This window comes from Phyllostomus hastatus, unplaced genomic scaffold (genome assembly GCF_019186645.2).
Source record: "Phyllostomus hastatus isolate PE091 unplaced genomic scaffold, TTU_PhHast_1.1 phas_contig_209, whole genome shotgun sequence".
NCBI lineage: Eukaryota > Metazoa > Chordata > Mammalia > Chiroptera > Phyllostomidae > Phyllostomus > Phyllostomus hastatus.
The window spans coordinates 2,591,941-2,616,726 of record NW_025333735.1 but is presented as its reverse complement, the minus strand read 5'-3'; the positions used below and the strand labels follow the sequence as shown (position 1 = coordinate 2,616,726).

At 35.5% G+C, this 24,786-nt stretch overlaps 1 protein-coding gene across 1 annotated transcript in view; it reads right to left on the bottom strand.

The window, feature by feature from the left end:
- COL24A1 (collagen type XXIV alpha 1 chain) overlaps window positions 1-24,786 on the bottom strand; it is a 342,153-nt gene that overhangs the window by 315,629 nt on the left and 1,738 nt on the right. The window contains exon 3 of the mRNA XM_045835493.1: window positions 17,618-17,682. Within this exon, the coding sequence (XP_045691449.1) occupies window positions 17,618-17,682 (65 nt within the window). The remainder of the gene's footprint in view (window positions 1-17,617; window positions 17,683-24,786) is intronic.

The window sequence follows — 24,786 nt, the reverse complement described above, 5'->3', positions numbered from 1 at the left end:
CTTTAATTTAGAACTTAACATGTGATGACATCTATGTTAAAGAGAAGCTGGGGGTATACAAAAAGAAATTTATACTTTGGAAACCATTTTATAAATTAAACTATAGTTTGAAAACTGTAGTTTTTCAGGATGTATTCCTTTCTAAACATATGGGAATTTATAAATCACAAAAGACTTCTCCCTATGCCTAATACCTTAAGTGTATGTTGCATATAAAGTACTCAGTCACCTTGATATCTACTAGACAAATGAACTTAAATTCCTGTTGCATGTGATCAGCATGGTTTTCTTTCCCTTCCAGGTTTTTCTGTTTCCCACATTTTCTTCAGTCCTCTACAGTAATTTTTACATAATCTGTAGACTTTTTTCAATATTTATTATGTAATATAATTTATAATATGGATTGTATATAATTATACATTTTTAGGTTTATTTTTTACTATAATATCACTAATTATATATTGCTTACTTCCCTTACCCAGTTAGAAACTCTGGTAAGACAGATTCTGTCTGATTCATTAGTGAATATCTACCACACACACCTTGCAAACAGTTCCATAATTTCTGAATGAATGAATTTGCCCCACCAGAATCTAATCAGATATAATATTTATCTCTAGAGTCCTATAAAATTAAATACCACTTGTAAAGAATGATAAATCCTTTCTTAAAGATGTAGAGTAGCTTTGCAGCCATATAATCTTTATTATCCTTTGGGTTATAACTTTCCCATCTGTACCTTTGTACATATATTATGTAATAATTTTCAACAGGAAATTTCAAAAAACTATTAATTCATATAACTATAAGTAAGGAAAAATAACAGTTTTAAAGATTAGCCAGGAACATTATAAATCATCTTATTTTTCCCTTTATAGAAAATTAGAAGCTATTTGATCATTTATGTTTATTACAAACAGCAAACATAATGGCAGATGTCACACCCAAGTCTGACAACTATATACAATAATGAAAGAATTACTGAATTTCACTCTTGCACAATCTAGTAATACAATTAAAGCACTTTCTCATTAGAGTGATTTATAAAATACACAAATGTTTTAAGGTCAGAAATACCATCATTTATTTATTTACCATTTATTTATAAGGTAGTTGTAATTTAATAATAGTTTTAAATGATATAAATATTTGTATACAAGATACAGAAAAATCAATGTCTAAGATATTGTGTGAAAGTGTCTCTCAAACTTTTCCACCAAAATATTCCTAACAGCAATTTAGAATTACATGCGTCTCCAGGAATTTAGGGGAATATTTTAAAGAGGTCCCATAAAAAAAACACACAAAAAAGTAGCTTTGACTTGTTATATGTTTAGAATTATACTCTATGAAAAATTTTAATTTTACTCCATAAGTTGGCTATGTTTATTTTAATATAAAACACATTACCACCTAAGTCAATTAACTACTCTCATCCCAATATTTACACTGCTGAAATACCTACCATACTTAGTCTGTGACTTTGGGTACTCTTGCCCACTGCCATCTGCCTCTAAGGGTATGCATACCTCAGTGTAAGGAATAAACTACGGAATAAACACTGCTACTGTGGAAATCACAAAGCTTGAAGAATATCTAATCATAAAGCATGTGGAAGTCATCAATCTATGATGCAAGATAGGCTATTTGTACACAAGGGAAAAATCACACTTAGGTAGTGTGATATCAGTGGCTGCTCCTTATCCAGAGAAAACCTCTTCTTGCATTTAACAATAACCCTTGCTATCTATCACTTCAAAATTCTGATTCTATTAAAAGGAAATATTTGGGGGAAGAAGATTATTTGAAAACTTTAGAATATACACACATATATAATATATATGTATACACATATATACTATATATATAGTATAATAGTGTATATATATTATTCAATTTACTATTCAGTAAATATCCTGTTATTGAGCCACCCTTGCATTTCTAAAAATCCACTTGATGGTTATATATTACATTTTGATATTATAATAGACTCTTTTTTTAACATTGCCCAATATTTTATATGAGCACATTGGGAGTTTTTGTGATAGTCAAAGACATGCTGAGTTTTTGAAATAAAATGGGAAATATTTCAAACATGCAGTAAAATATATAATCTCTATATGTAGCATCTGTCTTAAATGTTAACATTTTGTTACATTTGCTACCATTCTCTTTTTGTTATTTATTGATTTATTAAATATATTGTGGTGATATTTGTTAATAAGATTATATAAGTTTCAAGTGCAAATATTTTTAATTCTTGAAGACAGGTCTGTGGTTTTACTCCTATTGCACTATCTTTATCAGACTATAATATTAAAGTTTAATTGTTTTTTTGTAGTATAGAAGCTTAAATACCTTTAGAATTATCTTTTCTTTTCTCATGAGTTGCATAAAACTCCAGTGCAAACCAGACTTGTCATATTGGCTTTTTCATTGATAGTGCTTTCCTTTCATAATCTCTCTAATGTTAATTGATTTATTCGAATTTTCAATGGCATCTTGAATTAATTTTAGAAATTTATATTTTCCCATGAGGTAATAGCTTTCTCCTAGGGTTTTAAATGCATCATTATCCAAATATCTTCATGCAACATTCCCTTACAATTTCTTTTGTCTTCCTATTTCTGTAATTCTCTTACAATTTTCCAGTGTTGAATATTTTGCTATATTTTTTCTTTTGTTAAATCAGTATCATTATAGATCATTTTAAAAGATGTTTATCATTTCTCAGTATTTTTGTTTGTTTTCTATGTCATTAATTAATGTATGCATTTATATTAATTATCCTATTTTCTTTTGGTTTACTTTATTCTTTTTCTAACTTCTTTTTTTTTTTAAATATTTTATTTATTTATTTTTTAGAGAGGGAAGGGAGGGAGATAGAGAGAGAGAGAAACATCAATGTGCGGTTGCTGGGGGTTATGGCCTGCAACCCAGGAATGTACCCTGGCTGGGAATCGAACCTGGGACACTTTGGTTCCCAGCCCGCGCTCCATCCACTGAGCTACGCCAGCCAGGGCCTTTTTCTAACTTCTGAAGATGAGTACTTAGTTCTTTATTTATATGGCATCAAAGCTATAAATTTTCTGAGTATTGCTTTAGATGTATCCTATAGAATTTGATATTTTGTGGTATTTTTATGTGGTATTTTCATTATTGTTGTTATTCTAGGAACTATGCAAATTTTTCTTGTATTTTTCCACTTACCCAAATTATTTAATAAAAAAATTTTAATTTCTAGCTAGAAGGGTTTATTGTTTTCTGGTTTTATTACTAAATACCAACTTAATAGCACTGTGATAAGAGAACAATATTTAATCTGCACTTTCTATTTTTGATACATCATTATAAATGGTCAGTTTTCAGTAGTGTTTGATAAGCACTTGCAAAGATGTTTCAGGGTATAGAATTTAATACTAGTTAGCTGAACCTCACTGTTTCTTTATTTCTATACTGTATATCCTCATTTATTTTCATCCAATTAATGTGTCTTGAACAAGAGGTAAGTCTCTACCACCTATATATTTGGCATTTTATCTCATGTGGTCTTAGCTTTGTGAATATTGATGCATATAGAATATTGGTATATTTATGAATATACCCATGCTTTTATTTCACCTACTTGGAAACAGTGTGTTTTAGGTAAAAAGGGAAGATTTTTATTTATTTTGTGATCTAATCTGAAATTTTTTGAGTATCAAAATTAAATCTATTTATACTTATTTATGGGATAGTTTAATGTCATTTTACTTTGTTTTCCCATTACTTTTTTGTTCCTTTTGCTTTGTTTTTTTATGTAGCTCCTTTGAGATTTAGAAAGGTTTGCATTTTTATTGTAAGGGTTACCTTTAAAATTATGAATGTATACAATGTCCCTAGCCCTCTTTATCTGGATGTATCACTTACTTCTTTCCTGCAAACAACGTTTCTTTTTCCTTTTTCTCCTTTTCCCCTTATCCCTCACTATTTAATATCAATCAATAGAATTTTCCTTCTTAGTATTTACCTTTTTACTACTAAATATCCTTATGGTATTTTTATTGGATAATATTATTTAATGCCACATATGTGCTAATCAGCAAACTCAATCTACATCCTGTCTTTTTTCCCTCTTCGCCACCTATTTTTGGCGGTTGTACCATTCCCTCACTATGAGTGCATATGGCGTTTACATTCTGTTCTCTTTCCACATTTTCTTCTGATAAATAGAGCCAGTTGTTGCAGAAGTTGTTTTCTCAGTCATTTCCTCTTTGCTGAAGTTGATCCTCTATTAGTTTCCTCAAGAAGAGTTTATGGGAACATTTTCTGAGTGTTTGACTTTTTAGAATTGTTTGTTGGTAACATCATATCTTAAGTTTGATTAGATAAAAATTCTTTGCTGAAATTTTATTTCTTTGAATTTCTTGTGGATAAGGTTCTACATCATTAGGTGTTGAATGTTATAAAAGTAAGAAATCAACTTTTTTTCTCATTTTAAGTGACTTGATTTTTCCTCCACCATGCCCCAAAGAGCTGTTCTTTATCTGTGAAGTGCAATGATTGCATTAGGCTATGGCTTCGTTCTGACCATTCTGGAGGTTTCCAGGCACATAGTTTGCCTATTTGTTGTATAAATTGAAGTTTTGTTGTTGTTGGGTTTTTTTTTTACTTCAGTAAAGTTTTCATGAGTTGTATCCTTGAATATCTGATCTACTTTATAGCTTTGGTTTTCTTCAAAAATTTCTCTTATGAGTATCTTGAATCTCCACTGCTATCTTTCACATCTAAACTTTTACTCTAATATCTTAAAATATATTCTTTATTTTCAATTCCACTTCTCTGATTTTACTCATTTCTATCTTTTCTGTTTCTTACAATGTCTAATCTCCTTGTGCTCATTCCAATTTCATCTTGCTTTATAAAAAGTTTTTTCCCTATGTCTTCTTTTCCGAGTTCCATAAGCTCACAATTCATATCCTTTTAATGTCTTGCCATCTTTTCCTTTTTCTGAGTTCTTATATTTTGTTTTATGATCTTCATTCGTAGAGGTGATTTTTTTATGTGCACATTCTCATTTTTGCTGCCTTTACCTACATTTACCTTGTTGCATCTTTCTATAGATGCTGTGCCAACTGCTTGTATGTACTATTTCATAGCCCGACATTTATAGAAGGATGCTGGGGAGAGAAGACGAAGGCCCATGCCTTCCAAATCTCAAAACCCAAAGACTCTGTTTCAGCGACAGTTTCCTTCTCAAATGACTCCCTAATATAGCTCCATCTCCTTCTCTGCACTAGACCTAGTCCAAGGAACTTCTACAGCCAGCCTGCTCACACTCCCAACTGTCCTTTCCATGTATCTACTCCCATTGGTATACGCTTAAGAATGAACCTTTCACCTTAAGTCATATTTTTGCATTTTCTGAAATAGGTCCCCAATGAGCCACTTAGCTATTATCTGTGCTTCTTTCTTGTACTTTCTTCTGGGAAGCTTCTGTCCTCCCAAGATGCTATGGCACCTGTTTTATTCAAACTTAACCTAACAAAAGGTTAAGTTCTTCAGGGTGTGCTTCCCACTTTAGGAAATTTGATTTTGCTGGTGCTTTCTGACATCTTACTGTTCACTTTGCTCCATATGGCATCTGCTTTTCTCAGCATATTTTGGGAGTCTGTCCCCTAGTTTTGCTGAAAATGGAATTTTCAGGTTTATTATATCATTCACATTGTTTCTTTTGTGTGATATCCATAAACAAAAGTGGGATTATAATATCTCATGGTTTCAAGTTTATACTTGAAGTCTATACCCATTTTACAGATAAAAATCTGATGCCCAGAGATATTAAATAACTTGATTAAGATCACATAGATGACAAATAGTAGATTCAGCCTGATGCCAAAGTCTGCAGTCGTGACCCCACCATGCTGCCACAAGGCCACTGTCTTCTTCAGGCCACCATGCACTCCCTTGACAAGCCTCAGTAATCACAGCAGGGCTATTCCTCCCCCACAGCAGTCTCACAGTTGGGGATATTCTCTAAGTAGCCACCAGAGTAGGTCCTGGAGGTAAAAGTTAATTATTATTCTAGTTTTAAGTTTTCAAATGTTAGCGTGAATATGTTTAGCAAATGCTTGAACAGATGTTGCTAGAAGAGACTATAGAGGGGAACTCTTAAAGACTGAAGGCACAGATGAAAGGGAGTGGGGAGAAGAGGAAAAAGAAAGAAAAGCCTCCATCTGAGGACAGATTTTTGAACATTAATTTAGGCCTGACACTGAAAATCACAAAATTGCAAATTTGAGGTTAAAGTTAGATATTTGGTACCAATAAATACAGCAAGGAAATACTTAGTTGTCTCTCCTAAGTTACTATTTTCATGAGTGGCCCTAACCACAAAATCAATCCAGTTTGTGTTGCTAAGGAAACCAGTTACCCTTTAAAAAATGTTATCAACAAGGCACTTTATTCACTGCTTTGCATTCCTTAAAGCATAAAACTAATAGCAGCATTTATTAAATTCCCTCTATGTACCAAGCATAAGTCTAAGAACTTTACTGCATTAAGCCACGTAATTCCTTTAAAAACTCTACAAGGTAGGCATTATTGTAAACCCCATCAGATAGTTATGCAAACTAAGTGATAGAGAATTTAAACAATTTTCCCAAGTCACCAAACTAGGAAGTGCAGAGGCAGAATCTAAACACATGCAGTCCTCTAGAGCCAATCTCTTATTGTGACAACTTTCAGAAATGCACATGTGCCATGGCTGCTGTGCTCGGTGGATTGAGTGCCAGCCTGTGAACCAAAGGGTCACTAGTTCCATTCCCAGTCAGGGCACAGGATTGTGTCAGGGCTAGTTCCCCTGTGGGGGGCGGGCAAGAGGCAACCAAACATTGATGTTTCTCACTATCTCTTTCTCCCTCCCTTCTTCTCTCTCTAAAAATAAAAAAATAAATTAAAAATCTTTAAAAAAAGAAAAAGAGATGAACATGTTATGTAACAGCAGAACTGATTGTATCTCCATCACCCATTTGTTTCTTGTGTATAGAATAAATTGTGATGTTACCAAGACAACACCTTGCTCTTTTTTTACTGTAAACACCAACTTTAATGACTTCATCCAAACCATGGTTTCAATAACCACATATGCTGACTCACGAAACCTCTCTTCTGGGCTTACATATCCAATTGCCTGTTGAATTTATCCAATAGAAATTAGATGTCCCACAAGCACTTCCAACTCAATATACATATTTTTCCCCAAATTTGTTCCTCTTACTGTATGCCTCTCTCAGTGAAGAGCTCCATGGCCACACCAGCTGCCAGAGTAATTTTTGTATAGTGTAAATTATATCATGCCACTCTCCTGACCAAAGTTCTCCAATGGCTTCCCATTACACTAAAATTACAATCCTACATCTTCATACGGTGTGCAAACCCGACGCCATCAGTTCTCTCCTTACCTCTCTGACCTCATCCCACCTTCCTTTGCTCCAGCCAAATTCACCTTTTCTACTCCTTAAAACCAACAAACTCATTTTTAATTCATGGTTTTTGCATGTAGTGTTCACTCTGCTAAGAAAGCTCTAAACCTCAATTCATTCAGATCTAGGCTCACATATTACCCTCTCAGAGAGGCCTTCCCTGACCACACTAATTAAAATATAAAATAGTCATCCTCCTTGACCCAGCAACACTCTAACTGTAATATCTTACTATGCTTCATTTTTTTCTTTATAGAATTGAAAATTTAGAGAAAATTATGTATATATAATTTATATACATACTTGCCTATTGCTTAGCTCCCTATTGAAGTGGAAGTCCAGAGGGTAGGACTTCGTCTCATTTCACCATTATATTCCAACATACAGAGTGACGACTAAACAAAGCAGGCTCACAGTAAACATTGCTTCAATTAATGAATTGACCAATCCTATCATCTAACTCAGAAATCTAGTAATCATCTTTGATACTTCCCCCCCACCCATTCTCCATATCTTCTCAGTCACCAAGTCCAAAATGACCTTTAGTGGGGCTCTCTTTACTCTAAGTCAGATTATAATATTAGCCTCTTGATAGATTTCTCTGCCTTTAATAATACACCCTTGTCCAATTCATTACTCATACTGCTGCTTGAGAAACCTTTCTAAAATGCAGAACAAAATGAACATTTAGTTCATGCCACTCCTTTCTATAACCCATCAATAGTTCCTATAACTTTTGGTTCAAAACTCACACTTCTCGTTTTAGCCCTCAGGTCCTTAATGATCTAGTCCCTGCCTGCATTTCTAGTCTCACAGCCTAATAAGTTTTCCTCTTTTTAGTTTATGCTAAATGTCAAACATGATAAAAATCCTGAGATCAGAACAGGAAGATTCAGAATGCAGGAAAAAAAAATTATACTGTAAGCAAGAGAGTCCAAACTAATAAAAAAGAACCATTAAACAAGAATGAAGTACTCTGGCTCTTTCAGCCTGTGGATGTCCTATTTCAAAAAACAAAATTCTTTTTACCATTTTCCATCCTCTCACTCCCTAATTAAGAGATTATGACTTTATTCTAAAGTAATTTTGCATTAATTTTTGCATGGAACTATGTGTGTCTATGATGCAGTCTTTGACACTGAGCAGATTAACACATTTAAGAAGATCCTTCTAATTGTAAGTGGTATGGTGGCCTTTTTGCAGAACTCTCAAGAAATGTGAGTGGATCATTGGGGCCCCCATCTTGATTCACTGTTTCAAATTCTTCTTTTTCACTCTTTCCACAATAGCATCCACCCCCACATGCTACATATGTAGTAGAAAACTTAAACTTGCCCAAAGAACAGTCCAGTCTTGGTCCTTAGCTCCTGGGAAGTAATCTATAAGCCCATGAATGTCTTGCCTGATAAAAATATCTTTGTTTACCTGGGGGTCTTGGCCCATAACAGATGGTGATTTATGGTGAGGGTTTTGGGTCATGTGGTATCAGTCCAACCTCCAGAGGGTCAGCTGCATGAGCAGTCAACCACATCCACATGATGGAGTCTCAATAAGGACTCTAGACAAGAGTGCTCAGGTGAGCTTCACTGGTTGGCAATATTCCATACACACTGTCACATTTTATTGCTGGGAAAATTGGCACTGGCCATGACTCCCCTGGAAGAGGACAACCAGAAGCTTTACTTGTGGGACTTGCCTAGTCCCTGCCCCATGTGTTTCTCCCTTGGACTGATTTTAATGTTTTTCCTCTTCTGTAATGAACCGTAACTGTGAGTAAAACAGATTTCATTGAGGTCCAGAAAGCCTTCTAGATCATTTTTGAATCTGAAGAGGGTCTTGGGAACCCTCAAACTTGCAGTTAGTCTCAGAAATAAGCATGGTCTTGCAGATTGTCTTCTAAATTACACTAGCCTTTACATATTTTTCCCTTTAATGATGTATCTTTTCACTCCATGCCATTATCCACTATTGACTTTTTTTTTACTTTCCTTGAATTTCTTACCATATGAAAGCTTATCTGTGTTTTTCATTAATTCCATCCTTTCAGAGACCCATTAAGTATATCCCTTCATGCCAACTTTACTCATAAGTCAATTTAAAAAAAAAAGGACTCAAGTGTTACCTCCTCTTGAAACTTTCAATGTGATTTTTGTTTATTGCCATTTTGTTATATGCTAATGACAAATAGTTCTTCTCTCAGAGTGCTAATAAGATCAGTCTTCTAAGCTTGCAATGCTGATGCTGAAATATTGGCACAGACCTTGCAAACTTGCTTGTCTTTCATTTGAAACTTGTATAGTTGGTAGCATTGATAACATTATCACTAGTTAGAACTCAATAAAGTGGAAAGAAGAAAGCAGAGAGAAAGGTGAAAGGCAAGTAAGACAGAAAATGGGGAGAGGAAGGAAGTGAATGAGGGAGAAAAACAGAAAAAGGAGGGGAAAAGGAGAAATTGAGTCTCAGCAGGTAATAAAACTGCTACTCATACCCAAGTAATTGACTCTAAATCCAGTGGTTATATAATTGACTCTGTGGTGGAGTATAGAATATGCCTAAAGAAATAGATACAGGAGAACCAATGGTTACACTTGCTTTACAAGTACAAAAAAACTAAAAAACCATTTAACCTGTCAACACTAATAATATTTATCACAAACTGGAGGAACAAGGGAGGTACTAACTTTACCCTTAAAAAATAAGATGTTTTATATATCTTACTAGTTGATAGCTTAAAAGACCTTTTAAAAATTATCCAATTTTAAATATAGAATAATAATACTTAATGAACTATAATAAATTAAAGTGTTAACTCAGTATTAAAGAATTAAATTAATATAGTATAACACTTAATTTTAATAAATTCTCACTGTTTAATTTTTTCACATATTTTAGTCAGTAAAGCTCCAGAGTTATATTCTTTCTAGTTTGTAGAAATGAAAAAAATGACTGTTTAAAATAAAATTATATGAGTTGCAAACAAGAAAGATTGTACAGGCTTCAATATACTTTTCTTTTCCTTTCACATTTACTCAAATTGACTAAATTATCTAGATAATTGCCCAATATCCACTTTCTATTGTTCTATGTAGTCTAACCCCAACAGCTAGTCAATGCCAGAACCAAGATTCAAATACAGGCTTCCTGGCTGCTAGCTCACTGACTTAAGGAACTAAAGGAAATTGTTTAAAAGCAACTATTTTATTTTATTTTTTCAGTATTATGAGTTTGTAGGGGGAAAAGCATCAGAAGTATTTTTTTTACTAAAATTTATTGTATGTTAATCATGTAGCAGGCATGCACTTAGCACTTTACATGTGTTATTTCATTTGATCCACACAACAATCATATGTAGTAAGAACAACTATTATCTTCACTTTAGAGTTGCCAACAGTGAGGCTTAGAGTATTCTAGGCACTTGCTCAAGGAAACATAGCTAGTAAGCATCAGAACCTGGACGTACATCCAGACTTCTGGCTGCAAACCACCTGTGCTTTAAGCACAGCTATCACAATGGATATGTGAAAAGTGGCAATTCAGTAGATGAGTGGATCAAAAAACTGTGGTACATTTACACAATGGAATTCTATGCAGCAGAAAAAAAGAAGGATCTCCTACCCTTCACAACACCATAGATGAAACTGGAGAGCATTATACTAAGTGAAATAAGCCAGGAGGTGAAAGACAAATACCATATGATCTCACCTGTAAGTGGAACCTAATCAACAAAACAAACAAATGAGCAAAATAGAACCAGAGACATGGAAATAAAGAACTGACAGTGACCAGAGGGGAGTGGAGAAGGGGATAATGGGGTAAAGAAGGGGAAGGGTCAAGTCAAGGAACATGCATAAAGGATCCATGGTCAAAACCAAAGGGGAAAGGGAGAAAGAATTGAATGTGGGAGGTGGGGGATGGGTAGTGCAGGGGAGAGTAACGGGGGCAGAAAATGGGGACAACTGTAATTGAACAACAATAAAAAAGTGGCAATTGCAACTTTAAATTATTCTTAATGTAAATAACATCTATTCTGGTTAAAGAGATAAAAGTAAACTCATTTGTAAAATGAGAAATGTGGCTTTAACCTGTGTGTAAAATTTTTAACTAAGCATCCATAAGGGGTTTTGGGAGAAAATACTTGGAGTTACTGCAGCTGGAATGAGCTGCTTTTCTCTTAATAATAAACACACTTTGGATTAATTTTCACAGAAAATACTCTTCTCAAAGATGAGCATTCTACACATAAATATTTCTACACATAGATTACTTGTATACATCAGGATTTCTATACATGTGGTTTTCATATCTTGGAATCACAAACCCGAGAAAGCTGTGCAGGTTGAGAGTGAGCTACATGGCTCATGTGGTGTAAGTGACCCTGTAGAGGGGTTGCAGCCACACCCATCCCAAGGGCAGCCAGCCCACCAACAGAGACAGAGTGCTAAGGAAAGTGGACTGCATTTGATAAGAAAAGGGATTTATATCTGTCAAATGCTCAGGAAACAGCCTTAATAATTCATTTTTTCTTGAAGTAAAATCATTTATTCATCAGGTTATACCCAAAACTCGGTAATAAAATAAGTACAAAATTTATATTTAGTCATAGCATAATTAAAATAATTTTGTTAGCTGCATTAACACTTAAAGGAATGAATTGAAAACATGGCAAATAACAGATGCTGATCTCTGCTCAGTCTTAAATTTCATTAAAATGAGAACAAGGAAATGTGATTTAAAACTACATGGGCAAAGTAAATGGACAGAAGAGACAATAGCAGGTAAGAGAAATAAACACAATTTTAAAAGATGAAAAGCAAATGAAGGAGTTAGCACACTGGAGGATACTGAACACTAAGGACTTGCAGAGGCGGGTACTAAGGACAGGTAGACCAACTCACATTATGAAATTCTGAGAAGGCTGAAAAGGTTCAAGGACTAACTGAAGGCACCAAATCACCGAAATCAGGAGAGAGGCATGAGGCTTCCAATGGTGGAGGGAGGAAGAGTTAAAAATCTATACAAGCAACTTCAAGAACGTAACAGAAGACTCAAGCTTACTTATGCAGAAACACTGAATTGATCATAGCAGAATCTAACAGAGAAGCACCATAATGCAAATAAGGGGATTCAGTTAAATTCTACCTACTAAATGGTGAGACAGCCTTCTTTGAAACCCACAAGAATCTCTTTATATCACTTCAACAACAGTGGCAAACAGAATTATATTCTATAAGATATTGGACAGGGAATAAGTGAAGTAAGAAAGTTCAAAAATTTAAACACACCAGAAATAAAACTTAAATGTTTGTGATAGAGACACATGAAAATTTAACATAAAATAGAATAAAAAACAAAGATGGAAAAATAAGACCTAAAAAAAGGCACTCAATCCACAAAATCCAGTATCTGACCAACAGAATTTACAGAAAGAGCAAATAAATACCAGGTTTGTCCAGAAGAAGTCCAGCCATTGTTAATATAATGAAAACTGTTTGCACAATATTGATGTAACTTGGCAGCCAAGGAGAGTGAACTGGAATATGCAAGTGTGAACAATGATGACTTCACTGTATCAGTCAGTGGGGGCAGTATATACTGTTGAGTGAGCATGTGTACTGTGGGCCATGATATTCAAAATGACTGAGTGAGTAGAGCAACAAATCTGCATCAAAGTTTGCATTAAGCTTGCATTCCTCCATAGAAACTATTCAGATGATTCAGAAGGCTTTCAGGGATGATGAAATGAGTGCAGTAAAAATAAAAGTGAGGCATAAGCACTTCAAAGATGGTCAAGAATCTGTTGAAAGTGATCCATGTTCTGGAAAGCCTGCAACAAGCAGAACACCTGAGAATGTTGAATGTGTATGGGCTGCAATCAACAAAGATTGGTGATTAACAGTGTAAAAACTAGAAGCTGATCTGGGGATTGCAAAAACTACTGTCTGAGATTTTGATGCAGGGTCTTGGCATAAAACGTGTATTGCAAAATTTGTTCACAGCTTCTGCTACAAAAGCCAGAGCAGAAGGAACATCATGACGCAGTTGCTAATGACTTGATTCAAACCACTACAAATGAGCCAGATTTCCTCAAGGAGATCATAACTGGAGATGAATCATGGGTCTATAACTATGATGTGGAAATGAAGGCCCAGTCACCCCAATGGAAGTTGCCTGGTTCTCCATGCCCAAACAGGGTGCCGCAAAGTTGCAGCAAGGTTAACTGTGTTTTTTGATTGGGAAGGTGTTGTCTGATACAAGTAAGTCCCTCCAGGCCAAATAATTGATAAGGAGTACTACCTCAGTGTTCTTCACTGGGTGAGAGATACAGTATAACAAAAGTGGCCAGTTAAGGGTGACAGGTGATTGGCAGCTTCATCATGACAATGCACCTGCTCATGCATCACATCTCATGCAGAGTTTTTTTGTAAAACATCAAATCACCCAGATGACTCAGTCCCAATACAGCCCAGATTTGGTACCCTGTGACTTCTGGCTTTTCCCAAAGATAGGTCTTCCCTTTGAAAGGGAAAAAATTTCAGACCATTTATGAGATTCAGGAAAATATAACAGGGCAGCTGATGGAGATACCAACAAAGGATTTTACAGAGTTTTTTGAACAGTGAAAGAAAGCTGGGAGAACTGTGTGTGAGGCCCCCAGGTGCCTGCTTCGAATGGGACTGAAGTACATTGTCCTATGTACACTGTTTCTTGTATCTTGTATCTTCTTCAATAAATGTTGTTATTTTTCATAGTAAGTGGCTGGATACTTTCTGGACAGACCCTGTATGTCAAAGAAAAAGAGCTAACAAGGGAAAATTCCAAGAAAATTAAAGATGTTTCCACATTGAAAGGATCTACTGAATGCCCAGCACAACAAACTGGAAAAAAAATGACTAGCACCAAGGCACATGAAATTATGAAATTTCAAAACATCAAGGATAAGTAGATGATCTTAAGGGTCAAAAGAAGAAAATAGAAAGGTTACATGCAAAGAATCAAGAATTAGTATAATACAAGATTTTTTAACTGCAAACCAGAAAGCAATAAATAAAAGCTTTTAAAATTCTGAGAGAAAACTATTTATAGCCTAAAATTAATTATATACCCACCCAAACTACCCTCAAGCATATGGGTGAAACAAACATATTCTCAGAAATGCAATGCTGCAAAGTGTACCATCTAAGTACAATTTTTCAGGATGCTACTGGAAGTTATGTTCCACTCATATAAGAAAACAGATAATGAAAAAGAAGAAATGAGTCCCAACACACTGAATCTAACACAGATGAGAGAAATTGACTCTACAGGAAATGCAGAGAACTATCAGTCCATGGCAGAACAGGAGAATTTGAACTTCTAGAAGGAATGTCTCAAAAAAATTAAATAGAATATATGGTGCATTTTTAAAAAATACTTTTCATAGAAATTTTAGAATTCTTTTTGGAGTATCTGAGAAGTATTGGTGATAGTGACACAGAACACAGAGCAAACAGAAAATGGAGGCACTCTTATTGTACAGGAAAGAAAATATAAATGTGCGTGGCTCAATGGTAAAAAAAAAATACATACATGGTCATGATAAGGTAATTTAATCCAAAACTTTGATAAAGATATATCAAAAGGACAGGAAGAAGATGGGGAAGAGAGGGCATATGATAGGATAAAAATGTCAAAACCTCACAATCAAAAAATAGGAAGTCAAAATAATATATAAGCATGTTATTAAGAAGTACGGCAGTCAAAGCCAAAGGAAGGTGCTGAGAGAAAGTTTTCGCCAGAGGACTGCAGGACTGGGTGAGGTCAGGGGACACAGATTTTGTTTCACCTTCTGCAGGAAAACTTGACTTTTAACCTATACACTTGTATTACCTTGCTACTCAAGTTTTGAAAAGTCTTTAAGTATAAATATATTTATTTCTAAGAAGTATAATTTGGAATAATCTCTAGATCAAATAGATATAGTTATCAGTATTAAATTAAGGTTACAAGTGATATTTGTGATATTTATAAAATCACAATTTCTCCACAAAGAATTTTTAATCTCCTGATTAAATGTTACATTATTATACAATGTCAAATTAACAAAAAATCTATTTTAGGAAAAAAGTACTTCCAAGTTTCTGATAGCGTACTATTATTTTCATTTCTTTGTGTGTGTGTGTGCTCAAAAGTATCCAATTTTCTAAAGTCAAAGAAGTTCTTTAACTTTTTTTCTTAGCTCACAATAAAATGTCATGGTTATAAAAAAACTAAAAATTATTATGCTCATCCTGAAATAAAAGAGCACATTTTTTATTCTATAAATAAAATCTTAAGGTTGAAAGATATTACTTCTTTGATTTACTCCTTTCATTGGTTCTGAATTTTTTTAAAAAATTGATTCATAAATATTCAGTTTTCTCTATATCTTGCTTTGCCTAGGTTTTTAATATTTTGATAATGACACATTTTGTAAATTATTAAACTTACAGGGCCAGCTGATGGCAATTGTGAAGCAAGGGGATGTGTAGTGGAAAGAGTTTTGCTGCAGCTGTCAGAGGTGGGCAGACGCAGATCCAAGTCTCAGCTGTGCAGCCTGGGCAGGCCCCCTCTGAGCCTCAGGCTCTTTATCTGCAGAGTCTGCCTCCCAGGTTCATTATGAACATTAAAGTAATACATATAAAGTACCAGTGAAGAACAAGACACAAAATACATACAGTCTTCTTCTCTTTCCTATCTTCTCTGTGGTCTAAGAGGACTCATTTAAAAAAAATTTGTAGACTTTACAGTAAAAATGCCTGCTTTCAAATCTTGGTTCTTCCATTTAGTTGCCTGTTACCCTTTGGGGTAAGAGTACCTTTACTTTTATTAATCTTGGATTCAGCAGTTCTATCACATAATTATAAAAATCCCATCATAAGGTAGTGGTGAAGAAAAATGTACCAGTCGTGGGTACATAATAAGTTTTCAGAAACTGTAATAGTAATGACAATGAGAAATTAGGAGATACAGTTTCTCTCCTATTAGGATTACTTAAAGCAAAATAAAGTTCTAGAAATGACTTGGTCAAGAATAATAGTGCATGAAGTTACATGTGACATGTGAGCTAATTTAACCTTTGTCCCAAAAAAGAGAATTATAAAACGCCTTCCAAGACTGTTTTAATCCATCTGTATGCTACCTGACAAACCATTTATCTATGTCCACTCTTCAATTTGGTCAGTTAATGGAGCACTACTCCTTCCTTTGTGCCTTCTCTTTACCTATATACATTTCATTTCATTTATTTGATTTTATTTACTTGTCTTTTTCTTACCGTTATTTGGTGATGGACCAAATTGTAAAGTGGCTCACTGAATTGAAAGGTTAATTCTGTCAGAATGAATAAACATGGCAGCATGCAGATAAAAGGCAGAAGGAAAAACAGGGGCCATGGTGACATTGTCTGTAGATCCAGCAGTTTCAGAGTTTTTCTCTTTGACTTTAGCATTTTTTTTACCTTTGACAAGAGTATTTTTTCTCCACTTTGAGGTCAGAGATGTTACATTATTCATATTTCAATTACTGGTAATTAGGATTTTATGTGGCAAATGGAAGACACATTTAAAATGCTGTTTAATAAATGAATAAATTAGGTATACATAGATTCCTGATGCTCATCGCCACACTACCAGAGCAACCAGATAGCAGGCAAAAACAAAACAAAACACTGATGTATTTTCCAAACTTCTCCATTTGAATTACATAAAATCCCAAGCCCAATGGTATGCAAATTTTATTTTGTTTCCTAATGATGTAAATCCAAATGGAACATTTAGTTATGCTTGTGTTGTTTCAAGAAGTGCAAAGGTAATTCAGTCACAGTTTGCCACCCCCAAGAACTCCCACTTAAAATGAAATCACAAGCAAAGCCTTTTTACTGTACAAAACTTCCCTTTTATAGAGAGTTTGCTTAAAAATGTAAGCAATTTCACAGATGGAAGATCTGACTAATTTCTTAAAGGTCATATTTCCCTCCAAAATTGGTTTCTTTGCCCTTATATTCTCATTGTGCTGGGTAGAATTATTTGTTATTTAATGTTGAAATTGAGGTTATGATGACTATAAAGTCATGTACTTTTGCTGTCCAGAAGCAGAATTTTTATGTAAGCAAATAAGCATCTAGGTGACATTCTTACCTTGTTCTTGTGCATGAACAGCATCCCCGGCCACACATAGCACAACAAAATGCAGAAGCAGCTTCCTGAAAAAAAAAAAGAGAAGTAATTGGGAAAACTTAGCTGGACATTTGCAACCTATAATTCACATAAAATACAAAATGTGCTCTAGTACAAGATTAGCAATTAAGCTATTATTTTATATTCATATTATTTAAGAGCAAGGGCTCAGAATTTAAGTTCCAGCTTTGCCACTCACTATGTGACTTGGGCATGCTTTTTATTGCTCTGTGCCTCAGTTTCTGCTTCTGTTAAAACTACCTCATAAGGTTTTTTTTAAGATTAACTGAAAAACTCTATGTGAAGCACACAAGACAGGACCTGGCACACAGGAAACACCTAGTAAATGTGAACTAGTACAAATAACATTATTAGTAGTATATATTATTTTATATTATGTCAAATTACCATACATGCAATTTATACAAATATAAATTTATGCAAAATAATACAACTGATAGTCACTTAATCATAGTGATTATAAATTGATGGAACTAGTTATTTGTTTAAATGAATATTTTTATGTAAAAGCCATTTGAATACTATATTCACATCACTTGTACTAGATTCATAGTTCTTTGCTTCTGAAAATAGTAATGGACTCTAGATATCAACATGAACATTTTGATAAGTAGTAATTTTGAGCAAAATACTCAATCACTACAACTCAAAATCTTCATTTATTTATATCAATTAGCCAAGTAAAAATATGTTGTGATTTTTTTAGTATAACCAAACTTTTGAAAGATTTTGTTGAATAGTCTTCATAATTGGCTATGCCTAACTCCCAAGTGAAAATCATAGATATAATTTTAAAAAGTAGTGAGCATGATGAAAAGAATATTTTATTATATTATTCTTGCTAATGTAGACCCTGATTCTGTTTTTTATTCTAACCCAGGTGATATTTCTGTAAAATATAGTTCTATAAAGAGTGATTACAGAGCCTTCTGAAAATCATTTTTCTTTTTATTAATTTCCTATAATTGGTACATTGCCTATGACCAATAATGTTTTTACCTTTATGAACTAGTATAAAGTACATCTTAATTGAAGAAAGATGATCTTTTACAAAGTGAGCCAACTATATAAAATTATACTATTCTCCTTGACATAAAGAAAATAAGATTTGCATTAAAATGTTACTAACCATTTTTTAGTAAGTGAAAAATGCACATTCTGTGGTCACAGTGTGGAGCACAGCTAGAGCACAACTTTTACACAACAGGGTTTTGAATTTCAGCTGGTGTGGGCTAATAGCTGAACCATATGCTTTAATGAGGTCTCTAAAAAGATTTCCAGGCAAGGTGTCATCTATTTAGAACAATGCTTCTTACATGCTAGTTTAGCAAAGAAGTACCTGGAGATGGTGAAAAATGCAGATTCTGGGCCTTGCCACAATCTAAAGTGGATCCTCAGAATGTGTATGATTTTATCTAGGTGATTCTAATATAGATTGTGTGTAAGAAACTCTAAGGAAAGCAACTTAGAACATTTGGTATTTATAGTTATACTGTACTTAAAATATATTTAAGTAAATATTACTTTGCTTAAATCATGTATATCTAATGTTATGAAAAGGACACAGATTAGATTATTTTATCTTGTTTTTTAAAATCCTTTCTAATGCTCAATATTGGTGGTTTTCAAACTTTAGTGTGCGAGGAAATCCCCCCAGAGGGCTCAAGATTGCCAAACCCTGAGAGCTACTGACTCACTAAGCCTGGGGTGTGGCTCAAGAATTTGCATTTATAATAAGCTCCCAGGCAGTGCTGATGCTCCTGACCTGGGGATCACACTCTGAGGACCACTCTTGTGGAACAGATGACACTGAGGAAGTGATGATTTAGATCTGTTTTTCACCTTAGCTGCACAGTAGAATCACCTGGAGAGTTTTCAAACTAATACTTTGAATCCAGCCCAACCTACCCACATCCTGAGAGATTCTGATTTTAATTTGTCTGTGGTATGGGGAATTTTAAACACTTACCAGGTGATTCCAATGTGAAAACAAAATTGAGGACCACTGTATAAGATTAAAATGATTTCTCTAGGTTCTCAGAATGGATCCCAATGTAATTAGAGTTTGGGTAAAAGGAGGCTCTTCTCCTTTCAAAATTATATTTTCAACAAATAACTGGCATGATGTATATCAGTGAGACTATAAATAGTTCAGGATTATAGTCACTGAAGGAGAACATGTCAGAAGTACGCTGTTTCAGCAGAAAATGAAATGTGAAAGGAAGCACGACGCACCTGCCCAAGGTAGTCTGGCTCACTCAGACTTTAGTCTGAGTGCCCAATGGGCACTTTTCCACTCAGAATAAAGCTAGCTAATGACGAATACAACCACCAGCCTTATTCACTTTGCAATTCTGCGGACCCATAGACTTCTCCAATGACCTCAGGGGAGAAAACCGGAAAATGCAGTTCTTTCTAGACAAGTTAACAAGTCTGTTCCTGGAGTCAGGCAGGAAAACCTGAACAAATCTACATTATCCCTTAACCAGGTGATTTTAGGAGATTATGACAAATCAGTTGAGCCATACCTTATGCAAGTGTACCTCTGTACTAAAGCTGATGACTAATGGAGAGGTAGAAATCAATGATTGAAAAAGAGATTTTATTTCTCTTTTTCTGTTTATGCTGAAAACTAATAGCCAAGTAAGGAAGAACAGAAAAAGCCCTCATCATTCAGTTCCCACCTCCTTGGATTAGCAATATGGATCCCACTACACCTGACACCCCCAGAGTTCCAGCCATTCCACATTATTCTCTATTCCCTGGACAGACCTTGTAAGTGCCCGAAATGCCCTTTAAGTCTCCACCTGTCAGGATGGCAGGTATCATCAAAGCCTAATTTAAACAACACCTGCTTCAAGAAATTTCCCATCACCCCTAAAGAGGACTTGCTCTTTACTGTGCTCTTTTTAAAATATATATTGTATTGATTATGCTATTACAGTTGTCCCATTTTCCCCCTTTATAACCCTCTGCCCTGCATACACCCTCCCACCTGCATTCCCCCCTTTCATTCATGTTCATGGGTCATACATGTAAGTTCTTTAGCTTCTACATTTCCTATACTATTCTTAACCTCCCCCTGACTATTTTCTATCTACCATTTATGCTACTTATTCTCTGTACCTTTTCCCCCACTCTCCCCTCCCACTCCCCCACTGATAACCCTCCATGTGATGTCCATTTCTGTGATTCCCTTCCTGTTCTAGTTGTTTGCTTAGTTTGTTTTTGTCTTTACTGTACTCTTGATGCTTTAATCATAACTCTATTGTAGGCTGTATGTGTTGTGCCTTTTATGATTAATTAATAAGTAAATATGTGAGCAAGCAATATGTCTTCACCTTTTATCCATTTTTATATAATATTGAGAGTAAATATTTTTAAACAAGAAAGGAGTACCATTTTCATCACTGAGTGAAGAATTCAATTTTTCCCTATAGACCTAATTTTTTAACCCTTGGAAAAAGTAAAGTTAAATATGCATAAGACCCACGATGTTAATATCTGAGGATAGCTAACCAAATATAAAATACTCTGTGCGTCTGGTCTGTTAGCCACATTTTCAGTTTGAGATAAGCAACAGTCAAAACATAACCAGACATGTGAGGGGTGAGGCCTAAAAGGGGATCAGGCAGGAAATGGATACCCAAAGACCATACTCAGAATATTTAAGGAACTAATATCCATCCCAGGCATCTTCCCTAAATAGTTTTTGGAGCTATTAAACTTTATCTGAAGAGTCTGAGTTACTTTAGGGAATCCTAGGTATCATTTTATTTAGGGCACCCAGGAGACCCTCTGGTATTACGATATATATCCTCAGGTTGCTGATGCACATTCCTACATAGATTTAATTTATAATAGTAAAAAGGACTTTTGAAATCTTATGAATAGGAAACTTTTATTTTATGAGTTGGTGATTTTCATTTAAACCGACTGGAAAGGGTGAACTAATCTGAAAAACACACACATGTGACATATATCAATATTTTCAACAATTTCCATCACACTATGTTTACAAGCCAAAAACTTCTCTAAGTCATGACAGCTTTACAGATTTGGTTCTTTACTAGCTGCTAAGATCCAGAAATAGTAAAATTTCTGTCCTCTGTTCCCAAAATAACTGAAAAACAGTTCTCAACCCAGCAGTAGGGGATAAAATTGAGTGATTCAGGGAAATAAAGTGTTACTAACCTACATACAATAAATTTCATGGATTATCAATTCAACTCAAGAGGTATTTGTGTAAATAGTCCAGGTTGAAGCATACTAGAACTTTTGGTTATATTCCAAGCATGCAGGCAATCCATGAGTACAAGAAAAATAAATGCTTAAGGACTTCAAGTGATCCGAATGCCCAGCAGGAGTGTCCAACCTGTGGCCCATGGGCTGCATGCAGCCTAGGATAGCTGTGAATACGACCCAACACAAAATCGTAAATTTACTTAAAACATCATGAGATATTTTGTGTGTGTGGGGTGTGTGTGTGTGTGGGTGTGTGTGTGTGATTATGTGTCACGATGTATTTGATGTATGGCCCAAGACAACTCTTCTTTTTCCAGTGTGGCACAGAGATACCAAAAGGTTGGACACCCCTGGCTAGAATCTGGTCAGTAGCAAGAAAAAAACCTGTATCTAAATTAGTCTATCTTCATAATACCCTAGAGATTGTTACACTGATTGCTACCTAGCCTAGCAAAATTCCGGGCACACGCTACTGCTAAATGGAGATTTTTAAATGAGTGACTAAATCAGTCAGTAACTCCATCAGGTGGGCTGAATTTCAACAAATATGTAGATGCTAGATGCTTCTCTAGCATCTTCTACCTGCACACTGAACCTAAGATCAAGAAATCAGGTCATTCTAACCTCCATTTATCTAAAAAAGTAACCTGGTTCAGAAGCCTTTTAAATATCCTTTTTGTTTCTCTCCAGATTCTGGTCCTCACAATGTGTGTTGCAACCAACTTCATTTCTTTCCAGCCCTCAGAAACACTATGCTGTCTACCTCTGAGCCATTTACTGCTCTGTGTTTGGAAAATTCTATGCCTTTTTCACTTAGGTCTCAGTTTAGATTTCATTTCCTCTGGTCAGCCTTTCCCTCCAGTATTACCCCTCTGTATCCTTCCCACCTATCCAGGATGGATAAGTGTCTTCATGTATATACCCTTATTTCATTTTGTTAAGCTCGGTTGTTTCATTTTCTGTTTCCTATACTGAAATGGGCACATTGGGAGGGCAGAAATTGTGTTTCTGTCTTGCTCAACCATTGTATCTCCTCTGCTTAGAACCATGCTGGGCACATAATTGGAGCTCAGTGAACACTTGTTGAATAAATGAATGAGTGAGTGGGTGAGTGAATGACAGGAAGTTATTAGCCTTTTATGAGAATGAAAATGAAATGGTCTTCACACTCAGAATTACATATTCTAAAACAAGTCATGGGAAAGCATGGCAAGGAAACTAGCACAACTTTTCTAATTCCTGTAATATAATGTATTTATTTTCTGTAACTTCACAGATTACGAAATAGAACTTCTAAACAACATCCAAAATCATTTTCCATAAATTACAATTCCTCTCCCTGAGCCACCAGTTTATTTTAAACATTTACTTAAATATAAACACAACCAAGCAAATTTTAAAAATAGAATTTCATGCCAGCTAAGAAATAGATCCGCATATCCCAAACTCCCCCCTCTGCTTTGGTTATAGAAATCCTTTAAGTATCATAATAGCCTGCCAGGGAGACTTTCCAATAATATATTAAGTCAATATATCTAACACTGACTTTTGGTTTTAATTTTCTTTTATTAATTCCACAGTGCACATTAAGTAATCCATATGAAAGCATCTCCATGAAATACAATGTTTTAGAGATCCACTCTTAAACTGTCAGTGTTTTGGGGTGACTAATGAGAACTGAGATTTTAAAAAACTGCCCCTGCTTTTTCAAAACATCACCACAAAAGGGTGGTGAACAATGAAAACCTCAGGGATTTTATTAGGGACTCTAAAGTTTAATTCAGTGACCTGACATTATCATACACTAAGCAACTGCTTTTCCCAAGTCCCCACCATATAGGGTTGGTTAGTATCATTTTTTGTCTTGTTTTTTTAAATGGAAGAACTCTGAATTCTTTATGGATATTGGATATTTTTAATGAGCAATTCTCTAAGCTCAATCAGTAATACTTTCTCCCCGCTTGCATGTGTGTGGCTGGAGCTGTTAGGGGCTGCAATCTGATGTAACCTTGAATTACCCTTCACTCTGCACAGTCCACCCCCACTGGCAATTGTAGTGGAACGAACTGAATCTGGAAGAGGTTGCAAGCCCCCTGGCGAAGAGGCTCTCTGGGAGGGTAGGGGAGATCAGCACCCAGGATCTTCTACCCACCCCAACATCTCTCCACAAGGGTTCTTTTCCCATTCCACGTAGTCTAATTTTTCCTCATAAGTTCTTCGGTGTAATCCATTCTGTTTGGTTTCTCTGCCTCCCTCCCCCCAATCATCTGGACCCAATTTACAAACCCCAAACTGCCCAAGAATTTATGCAGGACCTTTTCTGGGAGCGTCTGGAAGGGAAGTGTAAACCAGACAAGACAGAGGCCAGAAGCCGAAGACCGGCTTTAATCCGCAAGGTTGATCACAACTACCAAGGGGAATGTTAGCCAGCGACTAGGCCTTGCTCAGTAGTCAGGGAAAGCCCTCAGGGAGGGGCCGCTGGCAGGGAGGGCAAGAAGGGCCCAGGGATGGACAGAGAATCTTTGAGGTGGAGGGCCTTACTCAGCCGCTCCTGGTGGTGCTGGAGCTGCGGGAGCCTGAGCCTCACCCCCCATTCCACGTCCGACATCAGCAGGAAGATGTGATCAATCCTGCAGGATCCGCTGTGCCCCACCCCACCCCCGCCTCGATTTCCCAGTGGATCCAGGCAGAGGGGCTTTTATTGAGAAAAGTGAGGGGACAGATACCTTGGTACCCAAGCAGAGGGGTTTTATTGAGAAAAGTGAGGGGACACATACAGAGAAGCATGCGCTTCTCTGCGGAAAGCGACCAGAAGAGCCTGACCTCTTCTCAGACCCGGGTCTCCCTGGAGCCCAGCACCTCGC